Consider the following 18,405-nt stretch of genomic DNA (forward strand, 5'->3'; position numbering starts at 1 on the left):
CGTCTCTGTATCTGTTTTCTCATTAGTTAATTTACCTCAATGTACCATTGTAGTTTATATAACAAATTCCCAGAGTTTTAAAGATTCATCTGAGTGGCCTATTATGAAAATGCAATAAATTAGTAAATAAAATCCACCATTATACAATTTCTCCTGCATACCCCCAGAGATGACTCTCATGCTCCAAGGGGCACACAATTTGGGAACCCACGGAACTACAGTAAATGATGCATTCTCTGTGATAGTCATTAAATAAAGATTTGAGTACTTCAGTAACTCAGACCGAGGTTTTGGGTCTATTACAGGAGCGGGTGGGTGAGATTTTTGTGGCCTACAATCTGCAAGTGGTTAGATTAGATGATCATGATGGCCCCTTCTGCCCCCAAAGCCTATGAGTCATCCTCAAGGCACTCCAGGGACCCAAGGTATGTTCCTATCATGTTTATGCCTTGATCCATGCCTGGATACCAGAGTGATGAGCAGAGTTTTGTTTTTTATGGTCTAAGACTGCTCTGTTGCCCCCACTCTCTAAGGCACAATGAACAATACAATACTTGTGCCTCAAAGGAACTCTCCCAGTGGGGCTAATTTTGATCAGGCAATTTACACTCTCGGTCCCGGACTGAATTTCTGAAATCCCGAAGGACAGGTGTGACGAAGTGGGATTTTTCCCCTTGTTATGTTGCATAGGAGTCTTACTGTTCTGTACTAATATTATGTACACCTCAGTTTCCCTGTGTACTACACCAATGCCTAGGTGGTAGGAATTGGGTGTGTGACTTTTGCTGAGGCCCTTGGGGCCAGGTGAGGCTGCCCAGCTGCCAGCATGTAAGCTATGGCCGATGCCCTTCATAACCTGAGAACCAGGAGGGGGATGTGTCCAGGAGACATTTTGCCTGGGTAGCAGGACGAAGCCCAGGGGAGGAGCCATGGGCATGTGGGAGGCCAGGCAGCAGGGTCCAGGGCAGTCCGTTTGGAACTCGGAGTGGTGAGTCCAGGGCAACTGGCCCAGGGTTCCGCCAAGATGGGTTTGGCTGAAAGTCACTAATTTCCGTGCTAACAAGTTCTGTTCTACACTGTGTAACTGTCAACTAATAAACCTTCTGTTTTACTGGCTAGCTGAGAGTCATGGCTGACTGCAGAATTGGGGTGCAGGGCCCTTTGGCTTCCCCAGGAGCCCTGCTCAGGCGGACTTGCTGCGGGAAGTGCACAGTGAACAGGGATGCTGAATGTTCTGAGGTCAGACACAGGAAGGCCAAAGCCATGTAGGCTTCTTGCCCTAGCAACACCCAGAGGAGGCATGCTACACCAGATTCCTGACTGGCTGCATTTGGAGCAGTTCCAGAGCATCGGCCTGGTGACTCCATGACAACAGGTTTCTATTAAGGACTCAAACTCTACAGAATATCCTAGAGAGTTTCCAGAGTTTATTTATCCATGGTAGTTGTCCCCCATTGGGTGACAATTGCCTGGCGTCTCTTCCAGCAAGAATGTTTCCCTAGAATTTGTCAGGTCTCCAGTCACATGGAAAGGCTCATTGGACTGAGGTTTGAGAGACAAGTATTTCTGCCCCTTCCATATCTGGAATACCAGTTCCTTTCTCCTCTGAAACTAGTGGATTCCCAGTGGAATTAACCAAAGTTCCTTGTTTTGTACGGCTGTGTGTAATCCCCTCCAGCTGGACTCTGGAGCTGAGAGGTGTTAAGAGTTCAGATAAATGGCTGCACAAAGGAACCTATTTGCAGCCTGTAAGTTTCACTGGTCCTACAAACCCCAAGAACTATGCTATTCTTGACTTATCTACTGGCATTTTATTAAACGTATGTACAGATATAGAACATATCCGTAACAGCAGGGACTTTTTAATCTTTATCTGCCTCAGCTCTGTCCAATCCATATGAATCATAGAATATCAGGGTTGGAAGGGACCTCAGGAGGTCATCTAATCCAACCCCCTGCATCTGAAAAATCTGGAGGCCATGATCAGCTTTTCCAGTAACTGAATGAAGATGCCTACTAAATACTGAAGTTGGCTGACACAGACCAGAGAGGCATCTACCTGAAGGAGAAGCTAGCACAATCAGGCAGAAACATCATCATTTTCTTGCCTTTTGGTTCTGACATCCTGAGAGCTCACTCATCTGGGCTAGAATGGCTCCAGAGAAGCAAGTCTTTGCCTATGAGGCTTAAAGCCAAGGCTGCAACTTTTAATTGTTAGAAGCTCAACTCCGTTTTTCTTGATGGTTCTTTGGGAAGACTCTGCTGGACACGCAGTCTTTTAGAATTGAGGATCTTACAGCATCTATTTTGGAAAGGGCAATTGTGATGGGGGTCCGAGTGGGGAGCCAGCTGTGGTCACTCAATTAGGGTGAACTGCAAAGAACGGGGCAGACAATCCCCATAAAGCTGGTGGATATTCCAATACGTAGATTCACCAAACCAGCATAAAACAGCTTCTTTATTCCCTTACTGGTTACTCAGAAGTCCAAACAACACAGTTCCCTTAAAGTGAGCCAGCCTCAGGCCTCCATCCAGATACCCACAAATATGATGAAAATTTCTGTAAATCTTATTTCATCATATAAAAGAAAAGGTTCTACCAATCCCCAAGAACTGGGCACATTACCTCCCAGGTTAATGCAGGTTTCAGATCTTACTCAAATACACGCTACAGACAATTCTTATTAACTAAACTAAAATTTATTAAAAAACAAAAGAAAGAGTATCGTAAAAAGATCAGTATACATACAGACATGAGTTCAATTCAGTGAGGTGCAGATTCATAGCAGAGATGGTGAGCTTCATAGTTGCAAAGGGTTCTTTCAGAAATAGTTCATAGTCCAATATCCAAATATCACATTCAGGGCGTACCAGCGTAATAGGGACCTCAGTCTTGTGACTCAAACTTCCCCTGAAGAAGCTTAAGCAGATCTGAGATGACAGAGTCAGGACCCAAGGATCTTTTATACAATTTCATGTCTTTTGACAAGTTGGAGTTCCTCAGGGAACAAAAGGTAATTAGGATGACTTTGAAGAAGGTCCATCACCGGTACTTAGCTATACGAATTAACATAAGGCCTTTTGCTTGTTCCTCCACCATTCACAGTACATTTCAAAGAGAGATGAATACGGATATATCCCGTGTTTACAATTCATTTACATGATAGTATGTTCTCTGACCTCTGAATGATCAGAATACAACATAGAGAGGGACTGTTGATTACATTGTCCACCCTACTCATACATATGTAAATACACAAACATTATCTCCCCATATGTCTTCTGTTGGTTATTTTGCAGGATGTTTAACCCTTTCTAGCCATGCGTCACAGCAATAAAAATCAGTTTCGTCCTTCAACAGGACACAGAACTCTTGTGTTTGGCTGTTTAGACACTGGAGTTTGTTAGAGCATTCCTGTTTTGTTTGAGGAGGTCTCTGAAATCAGGATACAAAGGTGGCATGCTTGTGCCTTCTTGGGAATTACTACTGAACTTGTTTCTTCAGATGTATTATTGATCATGTCTGGTCTACCTCCCCCGCCCCTCCACCCCCATGCTGGAGAAAGGATATCCACATAGTGACATCCTTTTTTGACTAGAAAGCAGAATCATCTTGGACATCATCAGCATCCTGTCTGTCATCCAGGCTCATAACCTGGTCATCAGCTTCGACTCACACATCTCCCCAGGTCCTCAAAACTAGGCTAAGTCTAAATCTTGACAAATCTTTCTGCATAATATTTTAAAGACCTGGCCTTTCCTATGCATCCACACAGCCAAAATTCTCATCCAAGCTCTCATCTTTTTGGTTCTTGATTACTGCAACATCCTTCTCTATGGCCTTGAAAAATGCAAACTTACCCCACTCTTATCCATCCAAAATGCTAATGTAAAGATCATTTTCCTAGCCTGCCAGTCTGACCACATCACCCCTCTCTTTGCATCCTTCCACTAGCTCCCACTTCTCCATACATCACACAGAAGCTGCTTGCATTCATTTTCATGGCCCTTCATGGTCAATTCCCACCCTACCTATCATCTTTCAATTTGCTATTATCTACGCTTGCCTCTGATCAACCTGTGATGCTAGCCTCCATTGCTCATTTGTAAAATTTTGAAACAAGCACCTTTCTTCTTTCTCCCATACTGACCCCTCACTATGGGAGGTGCTCCCCATAAACATGTTAAGCTCCCTCACTATCCACCTTCAAATCACTCCTCAAAACTCTGCCTATTTTAAAAAAAACTTGACAGTCAGACCACAGCCTATCATGCTGACCAATGTTGTCTCATTGGTTACTTGTACTCCCCATCTGTCTGTATCCAGCTGTCTCTTGTCTTATATTTGGACTGTAAAGCCCATGGGGCAGGGAATGCCTTCTGTACTCTTTGTACTGTGCCTATCACATTGGGGTCCTAGGCACTATGGTAATACTAATAATAAGCAAACAGCAGCAGCAACATCTAGGGATGGAATAATCTTAGCTGGATCTTCTGTTCCATTTCTGATAACTACCCCTCCTCCATGCATGACATTGCTGGAAGGAGCCGGGGGGAGAGAGGGCAACATTTCATCATCCACAGAATTTCTTAGGTCTTATGACAGGTTTCAGAGTAACAGCCGTGTTAGTCTGTATTCGCAAAAAGAAAAGGAGTACTTGTGGCACTTGAGAGACTAACCAATTTATTTGAGCATAAGCTTTCGTGAGCTACAGCTCACTTCATCGGATGCTAGCTGTAGCTCATGAAAGCTTATGCTCAAATAAATTGGTTAGTCTCTAAGGTGCCACAAGTACTCCTTTTCTTTTTAGGTCTTATGGTGTGGGTTTCCTTTTCGTCTTTTGTTTGTTGGTTACAAGAAGCGGCTGGAGAGTGCTCAAAGCATCACTGGTCCTTTAGTCTTCTGCTCCAACAGTGTGCACCCATGAGTGTTTGACTGGAGCGCCGAGCTCCTTCTCCTGTCTCGTGAAGGGGGAATTATCTAGCCTCTCACACAGGAGTCACCCTGCAACACTACTTCAAGATGACTGTTTATAGGTGGAGCACACAATAGATTTTCTGATTCATACATTTTATGACAGAACAAACCCTTATGATTATCTAATCTGACCTGTATCATGCTGGCCAGAGAATTTCACCCAATGACTCCTGCATCAAGCCCATAACTTGGGCCTGAGTTTGACTGTATAAAGTTAGAAAGACATCCAGTCTTTATCGAAAGATTCCAATGATGAAGAATACACCACATCCTTTGATAAGTTGCTGCCATAGGCAAGTTCCCCTCACTGTTAAAAATTTGCATCTTATTTCTAATCTGAATTTGTGTAGCTTCAAATTCCAGCAGCTGGATCTTGGTCTGCCTTAGTTTGCTAGATTAAAGAGTCCTCTACTACCAGAAAATTTCTCCCCAGGCACTTTGACTGTGATCATGTCACCTCTTAACCTTCTCTTTGATAAATAGATTTTTGTCTTTCACTGTGAGGGAGGTTTCCCAGATCTTGAATAATTTTTGTAGCTCTTCTGAACCCTTTCCTATGTTGTCAACATCCTTTTTGAAATATGGACACCAGAAATGGGCACAGTATTTCAGCAAGGGTCTCATTAATGCCATATACAGTGATAATACCACTTCCCTTCTCTTATTTAGTATTCCTCTGCTTATACATCCAAGGATCACACCAGCACTTTTAGCCACACCTTGCACTCAGAGCTCACATTCAGATGGTTCTCCATGTGGTTCACCAAATCTTTTTCAGAGCCTATGAATTCTAACTATACAGTCCCCGCCCCATCCTGTAAGTGTTACCTACATTCTTTGCTCCTAAATATATGACCTTACATTTGTTACTCCTAGGGAAATTCTGTGCCACTGTGCATGCGCAGAATTCACGTCTCCTCCAGATTTTTTCTCTCCACAGAATACTACATTCTTCTGGCAAGGTGCTGCAATTGCACCTTTCACCCACTAGAGGCTGTGGTGGCACCAGAAGATAGGCTAGCGGGCTCATGAGCCGGAGCTGCCAGCCACAGCGAGGGAGAGAGCAGGGGCTGCTTTTTCTCACGGTGACATACCTGAGGGGACAGGTGCAGGTGACAGACAGAGTGGGGCACACAGGGCTGCTGGAGGGGTCACAGACTGGGGTTCAGAAGGGTTAGTGGCGGAGACAGGGAAAGACAGACGGGGCAGATGTGCCTGAATGAATGGGAGAGAATAGGGGTCAGCCAGGGCCTTCATGGGGGAGGCTCCCCAACTCCCTAACAATCCCTCCCTCTCCCCCCACAAAAAACCCAACAGTTCCGTACTCTCCCTCCCTCCCCCCCGCCATACCCAAGAACCCTCCAGATTCACTCCCAGGCTCTCAGAAATTAATTTCCCTCTCCCTAACCTCCTCCGTTACCACTGACTCCACCAAGCGTTTGCACTGTTTCTGAGGGGTGTGGGAAATACATTTCTATATTGTAGTTTAAATGAATTACTGAAAGTGCTGTATTAATATGCCCAGTAAGGAATCTATTTGTCAAAAAACATTTCCTGGATCTTTTTTGTTGTCTGTATTGTTACGGACATACTTGCTGACAGGTATTTTGAAATAAATTACCAAAATAATTGAAAAGGGCATGACTATTGTGTGTTATTTTGACAAGTAAAATATGCAGAATTTTGCAGAATTTAAAAATGTGTGCAGAATTTTTAATTTTGGCACAGAATTCCCCCAGTAGTAATTTGGCTGTATTATATTTGGTGATTTAGAACGTTGACAAACTAACCACTTGAGCAGAAATTTTCCATGCTGGGTATCTGCCTCAGGATGAATATTTTTGGAAAATTTCAACTAAAATTATTTAGCCTTTTCCAAGAACAAGACCAGGGAAAAAATGTTCTACAATCTTCAATCCTGGTGACCTTCCTTTTCTTTAAGACTCTCTAAAGCAGTCATTTTCAAACTTTTTGTATTGGTGAACCCTTTCACACAGCAAGTCTGAGTGTGCCCCCCCCCTTATAAATTAAAAATGGGGGCTTAATTTAACTTAATGGGGGCTTGGGGCTGTCAGCTCACAACCTTCATGTAACTATCTTGGCAACCCTCTGAGGGATCGCAACCCCCAGTTTGAGAACCCCTGCTCTAATACCCCCATGCTTTGGAGCAGGGACTTGAAATTAAGCAGATGGCATCCTTTGGATCAGGATATGCCTTTCACTGTCCCCATAAAAAACTGCCCAAATTTAGCCAAGTTTTAAGCTTTTTAAAAAAATGTCAATCCACAAATGAATAGAAGAAACTTGCTAGAACTTCACAGCCAACCTGGGGCTGAACAGGACTTTCCCAGAAATTGCAGCTTGGGGGCGGGGGAGGGATACTCTGGGAGAGAAGAAGAGATACACTGGCTAGGCAAGGAAACTGGTAGGCACTTGGGCAGTGGAAGAACAAGGAGCTAGGGTACAGGGAGAGAACTAGGAGTAGCTAGGAAAAGACTGGGACAAGAAGCAAAGGGGAAAGACACTGCAACTGGACACAGTCCAGAGAGGGAGGGAAGGAGAAGTACAGTTGAAAACATATGCAAATGAGTCCACTTTAATAAAGCAATCCAGGTCTGCCATATAACTGACGTATCCACATTATTTACCACTCCACTAAATTTTGTGTCATCTGCAAACTTTGCCAACAAAGATTTTACTTTTTCCTCCCACAACACTAATATTGAATAGCACTGGGCCAAGAACAGATCTCTGTGAAACCCTCCTAGAAATAGCCCTGTTGGTGGATTCCTAATTTACAGATTTATCAGTTAGCCAGTTTTTAATCCATTTAACATGGCTACATTAATAGATCAGCATTATACAAAATCAATCCGTATGTTGTGTGGTCAAACATTTAAGTTAATTACACCGGTCTACTTTGTAATCTCAATCAAAAAAATTATACGAACTTTGACATGACCGGTTTTCCTTAAAACCACGCTAATTAGCACTAATTATGCCACTAACTTAACTCTTTACTTATTATCTCTCTCGTAACCTTTCCATGATTTTGCTTAGAATCAATGTCTGATTAACTTGCATTCCTCAGGCTAGACGATGCAAAGACAATTCTAGCTATTAGGTTTCATCTTTCTTCTTTTTCTGCATTATTGTCCACCAAGCGGCAGGAGGATGGGAGAGAACAGTAATAGAAACCCTTCAGCCAAACTAAAAAAATGACCAAACCCCCCTGGAAAAGTAGGCATTTTTCCAAATACATACAAAGTTTCCTGCCATGACTGGATGGTTCTGACTCTATACAAGCAAGTCCTGGGAGAGTTTCACAGAAATAATACTTAGCCCCAGCTAAATCCAAAACTAAGAGGATGTAAGAAAATCCAGGGTAGGATTACCAGATATGGACAGAATGCAGAACGTACATGTGACAATTCATTTATGCTGGGTTATGATGCACAGAATGCTGTACAGTTGAGAATTGCAGGAGGAGCTGGTTTAGGCTAATACTTACTATAAAAGATTCTTGTGATTTTTTGAGAAGCTTTAACACCTTCATTGTTTGCAGAAGACCTTTGAAATTTGACAGGGAGAAAGGTCTCAGGCTTGAAAGGTGCTTTTCAAGCTTAGCAAAATTATTAACTGTTAAATTGCTATTTCTCTTCTGTTCCTTCCATTCCTCGTGGAAATTAAGTATGTGAACATGAACAATCTAAAGACACAGGCCACTAAAACAGCAGCAGATACTTCACTAGGAGCTCCCAGAACAGATGTAGCGACAGGGAAAGCGTGCAGGTGCCTTTCACCTCTGGAGAATGGAGAGGAGAGCATGCCTCAAACTAGATTCCCCTCAGTAACTCCCCTGATCCAACACCTGGGGACAGCAGCCCATTCCCCTTTGAGATGGCAGTCTTCTGCTGCTAGCTAATTTAGTACTCCTGGGGGGATTCTGCGCCCATACGGGGGCCAATTCATATGGCCAGCATTTTTCCGTGCCCCCCACGCAGAAAAATGCAAAAATAAATCTGCCGGGGGACATGCGCCTCTTCCCAAGCACCCCAGGCAGCGCGTCTGTTCCAGCGCGCCTGGAGCAGCCTCAGAGACAGGGGCTAGGCGTGGGTGCCTGCGTGATCACCTTCGGGGCTGGGCATATGTGCATGCCAACAAGCGAGAGAGAGAGAGAGAGAGAGAGAGAGACTGTCCCTCTCTCTTGCGACTGCAGCTCCCTGGCGTGTAAGGGTAGGGCTTTTTATTATGCAAGATGCACGCAAGAGGCACAAAGGAAGCAGCCTGCCTGAGTTAATTGATCTCATTCTCTGAGGCACAAATGTAGCGGCATGCCTATAGTTAACTGTTCCCCTTCTCAGTAAATTCCCTCAGGAGCATTAAAAATGGTGAAAGTTTTAAGGCCCCTACATTGCCAGAGTGATGTAAAGGACTCTTATTATAAATGACAGGAAGGGAATCCTCAGGTAGGAAGATCTATGGGCTTTCTCACTTTTTCCCTGTGTCCAAGTGGCAGAATGGGGTTAGATTACAGCTCAGGATTTTTTATTTTTTTTTTAAATGGGTAAATAAAATAGAGACTGAGGGCAAATAAAGCAGCCAATAAAATGTCAGGAGAATCAGAACCAAGCACTTCCCAAAGTACCCAGCCAGGTCCAGGACAAACGATTAGCAAAACTGTACGACTTTCATGTGTGACAATCTGAGCAATTTAAAATGACATTCTCCCTTTTTTTTTTTTTTTTGGGGGGGGGGGGGGGGACGGGACGGTGCTGGTTGGTGTTCTGTAACGTAATTTAAATGAAAATCCAGCATTATAACTAGAATGCAGGGTATTAGTTACCACGTGTTTGTAACTTAACTTTCATGTGTTTAGGAAATGCTGAATAGTTATTGTGACTTTTTTCTGTATTTTAGTTTAAATAAATTACCAAAACAATTGAAACTGGTGTGCAATAATGATATTGCATTATTTTGACAAATAAAATATACAGAATTTTGAATTTTTTGGTACACAATTTTGATTTTTTTTTGGCGCAGAATCCCCCCAGGAGTAGCTAACGCAGTTTTCCTTTTTGTTGGTTCCCTGCACCCCCATTCATTCCAATGCCAGAAGGGACCATTCTGATCACATAGCCTGACCTCCTCTATAACACAGACCACAGAGCTTCCCCAAAAATTAATCCTAATCCTGTAGCTCAAGCGGCCGAAGTCCGTGCTGAAGATTCAATATTTAAAAACCCGACTCATAATGGGACAGTTATAGTTGTTACATAAAGAAGTTGTTTTTCCTTTTGACTTTCAAAAGGAGGACATTATACACAAAAAGCTACATTAAAAGGAAGTTTATGTTGAAAAGTAAAGCACCTGAAGTTATGCAATGTCAGATTTATTATTGGCCATGCAACTAATTCTGCTCTCTGGTCTGTGCACATGATGATAGTCTACTTACATGATCGTATTTTTTCCCACAGAATCCTTGCCTCATTCAGAGAACAGGCTGGATGCATACGGGGGAGGGGGGGGGCAGAAGTAAAGCTGCACTAGCAACTATAAGTCTTGTATTTCATAACTTGAGAGCTTGATTGTGCAACCAAATTAATTTTATTTTTAAAAGACAGAAATAGAAGCTTTAGAAGGTGTGAAAAAAGGACAGAACAATGAGACATTACTGTAACATTTTATACCTTGGGGGAGCATCCTGTAACTCCCATATTCCTCATTTATATAGAATTGTGATCTTGCATATAAGGCATGCCATCTGAGGTACTGGGGAAAGGTTATGATCTGCTGAAAGTCATTTTTCTATCTAAATATGTACATCATGAATGCATATGAAGTTATGACAGGTTTCAGAGTAGCAGCCGTGTTAGTCTGTATTCGCAAAAAAAAGGAGTATTTGTGGCACCTTAGAGACTAACAAATTTATTTGAACATAAGCTTTCGTGAGCTACAGCTCACTTCATCGGATGCATACGATGAAGTGAGCTGTAGCAGAACTGCTGTCTAGCCATTCGGTCCCTAGTCTGTAGCAGTGCATGGGATTCTATGTACTATGAACTGTACTATGAACTGCAATATCCAGTGGGATGAGGAAAACTGTTTACTCTAGATGTTACCCAGTCTAATATGGTTGAGAGTTTAGACTGAGTGCTTATATTAGATTTTATTTTGGTAACCACTCCGACTTTGTGCCTATCACTTATGATCACTTAGAATCCATATTTTCTAGTTAATAAATTTAATTGTTCATCTTTACCAGTGAGTTTGCCTGAAGTAAGAGTACTTGCTTAGGTTTACAAAGGCTGGTGTATATCCACTTTCCACTGCTGAAGTGGTGAACCAATTAATAAATTTGCACTGCTCATCCTGAGCAGTGCAAGAATGTATATGTCTGAGGTATGAGGCTGAGAATTTGGGGGGATTTGGCTGCTGCCTTTCTCTGTGTGGGGGGCATCAGTGAACCCCATAAAGGTCTCATCAAAGTCTGGGTTTCCCAGCACTCTGTCCTTAACCAGATCCTCCTTCAGCATGCAGAGAGCCCTTGGCACTGCCCGGTCCAGACCAGCTTGTCTTGCTTACCCTTCTTGCATAGCTCAGTGATGGGAGCTGACACAGAGCTCAAGTGAGGCACATATCTCTGGTAATTCCCCGCCATTCCAATAAAGGCCTGGGCCTGTTTCTTAGTCTGGGGAGCAGACCAGTCTCTGATCTCCCCTGCCCCCCTTAGCTGGCTCTGGCTTTAGACAGTCACTCCCCACCTTGTGGCTCAGGTACAACACCTGTGCCATCCCCAACTTGCACATCCCAGCTTTTACAGTCAGCCCTGCATCCTGGAGGCGACTCAGCCCCCCTTCACCTGGGACATGGGCAGCTCCTGCTGCCTCTGTCTCTCCTGCTGTCCTGCTTCATGCCTTCCCTGTCTCTCATGGCCCTCTGACTCCTTCAAACTCAACTCCAATTCCATCCATCTCAGATCCACCGACAGGGAACTTGGTGGAGACCTCCTGCTGGTCGGGGACACAGGTCTCCGGGACACCCAGCTGCTCCCAGCCTCTCTCGCGCCCCCAGCTGCGTCAGGAACTGGCCTCTTAGAGCAATCCTCCTCCTCCAACTGAGCAATCAGCTGTGCCTTTGTGAGCTTTCCAATGCGCAGCCATCTTTCTCTGCACAGCTCCATAATGTCCTTCTTAAGGAGATGTTTATAGGCCATCTCCACGCTGTTCCCAAGTGGTCACGGACTCACAGACCTGTGCTCTCTCAGCTCCCCACAATCCCTGGGAGGAACCCCTTCAATGCAACAGCCCTTCTCGGGGGTCCACCTCTCTCAGGGTGAAGCCGTAGGCTCCTCCTGGAAAGGCACCTCTCGGAGCCTTCAGCATGCCCGTCTCTTGCTAATCCCCCTTTATTTTACTGCTCCCCAATCACTTACTGCAGGATGCTTTGTCTATGGGGTGCAGTTTATCCCATCTCCGCCACCAGTTGTCACAGTCACCGGGGCGATGCTCTGGAACTACTCCATATGAAGCCAATCAGGACTCTGGGGGAGCATGCCTCCTCTCTCTGAGCATACTGTCTCCAAGGCAAGAAGCTTACACAGCTTTGACCTTCCTGGATCTGACCTCAGAGTATTCAGCATCCCCTTCCACACCGTGAGCTTCCTGCAGCAAGTCTACCCGGGCGGGGCTCCTGGAGAAGCCAGAGGCCCTGCATCCCAACTCCTCAGTCAGACATGACTCTCAGCCAGACGGTAAAACAGAAGGTTTATTAGTCAACAGAAACATACCGTAGGACAGAACTTGTTAGCACAGAAATCAGTGACTTTCAGCCAAGTCCATCTTGGCGGGAAGGGAGACCAGAGCCAGGGCTCTGGTCCTCCCCGAGCTCCAAGCCAGCCGAAAATGACTCGCTTCTAGCTATCTAGCCCCTGCCCAGCCCGTTGCTCCTCCTCTGGCCTTTGTCTCACTTCCCGGGACCCAGTGTCACCTGGTTGCATCCCCCTCCTGGGTCTCAGGTTATGAAGGTGTGGCTATAGAATCAGTGCAGGCAGCTGGAGCAGCCTCCACAGAAGTCACACACCCATATTCCCACCACCTAGACACTGGTGCAATACACAGGGAAACTGAGGCACACACAGCATTCATGCAAAACAGTAAGGCTCACATATAACATAAGGAAAAATCCTCACTTCGGCACACTCAGCACCCACCATTTTTCCCCGTGGGTGCTCCAGACCCAGAGCATCCACAGAGTCGGCACTTATGTTTCAGGAGCTCTGCCACGGAGTTCCTGTATGACCTTGGATAAATCATATAATCTCATTTATAAAATAAGGATAATACTTCCTATCCCCTACCCTTTGTTAGCCCGTTCTTTCTAGTTTGTAAGCTCTTCTGGACAGGGACAGTCTTACTATGTAAGGGCTCCAATTTCAGTGCCTCTAGGTGCTACTGTAATACAAATAAAAAAAGATCTCTTTCAAAGTACATTTCATGGGACTTTCATATTTCAGAATGAGCAGACATGATAAGCATATCCCATGTCATTCCCACATCCCCAATTACCATCTCATTAAGTAGAACACTGTGTTGAAACATCTTACTATGAAATATTTTCTTTCATAGGTAATGTCTGCACAAAGCAGAAGTTCCATTTTTACTATGATATATATTTAGTTTAAAACCATCAGCCTTAGGCCTTGGGTTATTTCCTTATAAATGTTGGAATGATAATTATCTGAAACATTTCCACATTTTGCCCCACTATGAAACTACAGAGCAAAATCCTCTCAACAGGCCCATCTGTCACAAAACTCAGACACACTGAAACACTTCAATGTATTGTGCTTGGTTGGCAATGAGCACACAGGCACTAAAGAAACTCAGCTGGTGCACAGCAGCCTCCCTGTTAAACTCAGGTTTAAGGAAGCACTTCATTCTGGCGTTCCGATCGCTGCACTGGCTACTCACTGAATTGCCTTAACACTGATCACACTGATGGAGATTCAATGACTTGGTTATGGTAATACAGGAACTCTGGAAAAGCTGGAAATAGAACCCAGATCTCCCAATTGCAGTCCACAGCCATAAACACAAGACAGTCCTTCCTCCTTCCCAGCACCCCAGCAAGCTACTAGTTGAAATTTCCCATTGTAGTTTAAAAAGCTACCTGTAATTTCTTGTATGCACATCCCTCCCTCCCCACCATGCAAAAAATGGTTAGATTAACAGGGTTCCAATGGCATTGAAATCTAACCCTACACTAACTTGCAATCATGTTAGTATTACTGGATGTTTACAAGCAGTAAATTAAACAGATGATTAAAATGTTCAAGAACTAACACAAACCTTTCTCATCATATGTGCAGCTGCCTGCCAGCCTCGGGTGCCAATGTGTTTGTTAAATGAGATGTTGAGGTGCGTTGCTGACTCATAATACTCAATCATGTCAAATAATGCTGAGGCACCCTGGAAAACAAAGAGAGGAAAAGACAAATGGTAAAGTTGACACAAAATTATGGAGGCATTCAGCAGCATTCTCTGGGAAATAGTCACAGACATCAGCTTCTCATTTCCAATAAGTGACCTGCACATAAACAATCCGTGAAGCTAACAGCTTGCTAATACATAGAAAGAGACCTGGAGAGAGAAAAAATGGTTACTAACCTTTCTTAGAAATGTGTTGCTCATGTCCACTCCATTTGCACTTCTGGGGTGTAATGACTAAGTTCAAGGAGTTACTGCCACAGGAATCTTGGAATGAGTTCTTGGCTCCAGTCGAGGAGGGCAGAGCAGTGGCAAAAGTGTCCCTTCAAGTAACATTAGATGTGGCGGACTCTGCTGCATGAGCCATAGCCTTGGCTGTGGTCATGAGGAGGAGCTCATGGCTGTAGGCCTCAGGCCTCCCATATGAAGTGCAGCAGACTATTCAGGACCTTCCTTTTGAGGGCTTGTCTCTCTTTTCAGAGCAAATGGACTCTAAACTACACAGCGTGAAAGATTGGAGAGTCACTCTAAAGTTCCTCAGACTACACATGCCAGCATCGCCAAGAAAGCACTTTAAGCCCCAGCCATTGCCCCGTTTCTACCAGCCTCAGTTGAGACAGGATTACAGTAGGAGGCAGGGTCTAAGCAGGCCTTTTGAGGGTACACCCGAGGATAGCATACCAGGACAGTGTCTGGATCCACGGTCAAAAATTTTTATGAACCGGCTATCCCACTGCTATTGGGCGTAGTCCCACATCACCTCAGACTGGTGGGTGCTACGCACAATAGAACTGGGATACACCCTGCAGTTCAGTTCTTCCCCTCCTTCCAACCCTCCTCTGGAGCTAAGGGGCAGGGGGTTTTACTCCTGGTCTTTCCTAATCCCAAAGGCCAATGGCAGTCTCAGACCCCTCCTGGACCTGTGAAACCTCAACATATTCATGAACAAGCCGAAGTACCACATGGTCTCCTTGGTCACCATTATCGCATCTCTGGATTCAGGGGACGAGTATGCCATTCAATTTGAAGGACACCTACTTCCAAATTTCAATCTTCCAAGGCCACAGAAAATTCCTCCGTTTCACAGTGAACCAAGTGCACTACCAGGTCACCGTACTTCCGTTTGGCCTATCAGCAGCCCCTCAGGTTTCCATAAAGCGTGTGGCAGTTGTCGCAGCCTTCTTGAGGAAGCAAAGGGTTCAGGTTTACCCTTACCTTGTTGACTGGCTGATCAAAGGTTGGTCCAAGCCAAGATAGAGGAAAACGTAAATGTCAACCTTCAAAGAGTTAGGCCTGTTGATAAACATGCAGAAAATCACCAGTTCAAAAGAATAGAATTTACAGGGGCGGTCCTCAACTTGGTCCAGGCCAGAGCATTTCTTCCAGAGATCCAGTTCCGGGCCCTAGGCATTATCATAGAAAGCCTCAAACACCACCCAACCACCATGGCAAGAACCTGCCTAAAACTCCTAGGACACATGGCCTCATGCACTTACGTGGTGCAGCATGCAAGATTATGACTCAGACTTCTCCAGCTAGCATCAGGGTACCGGCTGGGCCAGGATCGTTTGGACATGGCTGTCACACTTCCCCATTCAGTAGTTACCACCCTCCTTTGATGGTTGGCCCAAGGGCAGTATGTACAAGTGTCCCCTTCGAGACCACATCTGGCGATATTTCTAGTCATTGATGCATCTGGACTGAGTTGGGGGGCTCATCTGTGGGTATTCAGGACCCAAAGCCTCTGGTCTGAAGCAGAGCTCTCGCTACACATCAACGTGAGGGTATTCAGAGCAGTGCGCCTTGCTTGCCCAACGTTCCAGCCCCACCTGAAAGGCAAATACGTATTGATACTTACAGACAACATGACAGCGATGTTCTATATGAACAGACAGGATGGAGTGCGCTTCTCTCACCTATGCCAGGAAGCCCTTTGCCTGTGGGAATTCTGCATAACCCACTCAAGCCACCTCAAAGCCTTCTATTTTCTAGGGGCACAGAATGAGTTAGTGGATTGCCTAAGCAGGTTTTTCTCCCATCACAAGTGGTCCATTCAATCAGAAATCGGGAAGGACATTTTCCAGAGGTGGGGAGCTCCCCAGATTTTCAATGAATGAGAGAACAGGAAGCGTCTGCACTTCTTCCTGAATCACAGCCCGGGCTCGCTCACAGATACGTTTCTTTTCCCCTGGAAGGACCATCTCTTATGTGTTCCCTCCCATTCCACTCATACACAAGGTCTTGCTCAAGGTCAGAAAGAAAGGCACGAGCCTGATCCTGATAGCCCCAGTCTGGCCATGTCAACACTAGTTCACCACCCTTCTGGACCTCTTGGTGGAATCACCAATCTGATCTCCCAGGATCACGTCCACCTATGACATCTGAACCTCGAGTCCCTTCATCTCACGGCCTGGAAGTTCCACGGCTGAACCCCTTGGAACTAGCATGTTCCAGGGCAGTTCGAGAGGTCCTTGCAGGGAGCAGGAAACCATCCACTACAGCTACGAACCTGGCAAAGTGTAAAAGGTTCTCAGTCAGGTCAGCGCAGAAAGGTGTTTCACCCACACGGTCATCAGTGCCATTAATTCTGGACTACTTACTACACCTGAAGCAGCAAATGCTATCAGTGTCATCGATTAGAGTCCACCAGGCTGCAATTTTGGCGTTTCACCCATGGATAAATGGCCAGTCCATCTTTGCAAACTTGATCTGTACTCATTTCCTCAAATGCCTGGATAGACTGTATCCCCAAATACGACAACCAATCCCACTCTGGGATCTCAACCTGATATTGTTGAGGCTCATGGGTTCCCCATTCAAGCCCTTGTCAACGTGTTCTTTGAAAGGTGGCATTTCTGGTGGCCATTACTTCGGATAGAAGGGTCTTTGAGATAAGGGCTCTGACTTCAGAACCTCCTCACACTGTATTCTTCAAGGACAAGGTCCAGCTGCGCTCTCACCCAGCCTTCCTCCCGAAGATGGTTTCGCAATTCCATAGTAACCAGGACACATTCCTTCTGGTTTTCTATCTGAAACCGCATGCCAATAGCCAGGAGCAAAGGCTTCACTCACTCGATGTCAGATGTGCGCTTGCCTTCTACGCAGAAAGGACTATAATGTTTAGGAAGACTACTCACTTTTTTGTGGCGGGGGAAGACAGGATGAAAGGTCTCCCAGTCGCAGTCAAGAGGATTTAATTGTGGATCATCTCTTGTATCTGCACGTGCTACAACCTGGCAAAAGTCCTTGCTCTGGCCTTGATGGCACAATCCAAAAGGGAGCAAGCGTCCTCAGCTGCTTTTCGGCACAGGTTCCCATCCAGAATATCTGTACGGCAGCAACCTGGTCTTCGGTCCACACCTTTGCGACTCATTACGCCATCACTCAGCAGGCCAGAGACGATGCTGGATTTGGCAGAATCATGCTACAGTCTGCTTGCCATTGAACTCCAAACCCTCCTCCAACATCTGCTTGGGAGTCACCTACATTAGAATGGACATGAGCAAGCACTCAAAGAAGAAAAACAGTTACTAACCTTCAGTAACTGTTGTTCTTTGAGATGTGTTGCTCATGTCCATTCCAAAATCCATCCTCCTACTCCTCTGTCAAGAGTTAAGGAACTAAGCGGGTGGTGGGTCGGCAGGACTAGGTTTTCCGGCGTTATAAAGGCGCAACTCCAGGGGGCACCAGAGCCAACCTGATGGATACCACTGAGGGAAAAGCTTTCCAGTGGTGGCTCACGCAGCACGCGCACACCAACACTGGAATGGACATGAGCAAGCACTCAAAGAAGAGCCCCACTGTGACAGGATCCCCAGGGTACAGCCTGGGACAGTGGCACCGATGTTCCTCCTTAACTCTCCAGTCTGGGCTGTCTCACACAATGCTTTGCGAGTGACCAGCAGCAAACCCCTCCAGGTGCTGTGATCACAGAGCCAC

General features: G+C 45.3%; 1 protein-coding gene across 2 annotated transcripts in view; it reads right to left on the reverse strand.

Annotated features, from left to right (window-relative positions):
• Nucleotides 1–18,405, reverse strand: part of PPP1R37 (protein phosphatase 1 regulatory subunit 37) — a 174,447-nt gene that overhangs the window by 70,869 nt on the left and 85,173 nt on the right. For both annotated transcript variants that reach the window (XM_048834331.2, XM_048834330.2), the window contains exon 5: nt 14,329–14,448. In XM_048834331.2, the coding sequence (XP_048690288.2) occupies nt 14,329–14,448 (120 nt within the window). The remainder of the gene's footprint in view (nt 1–14,328; nt 14,449–18,405) is intronic.

Source organism: Caretta caretta, chromosome 23 (assembly GCF_965140235.1).
Source record: "Caretta caretta isolate rCarCar2 chromosome 23, rCarCar1.hap1, whole genome shotgun sequence".
Lineage (NCBI taxonomy): Eukaryota > Metazoa > Chordata > Testudines > Cheloniidae > Caretta > Caretta caretta.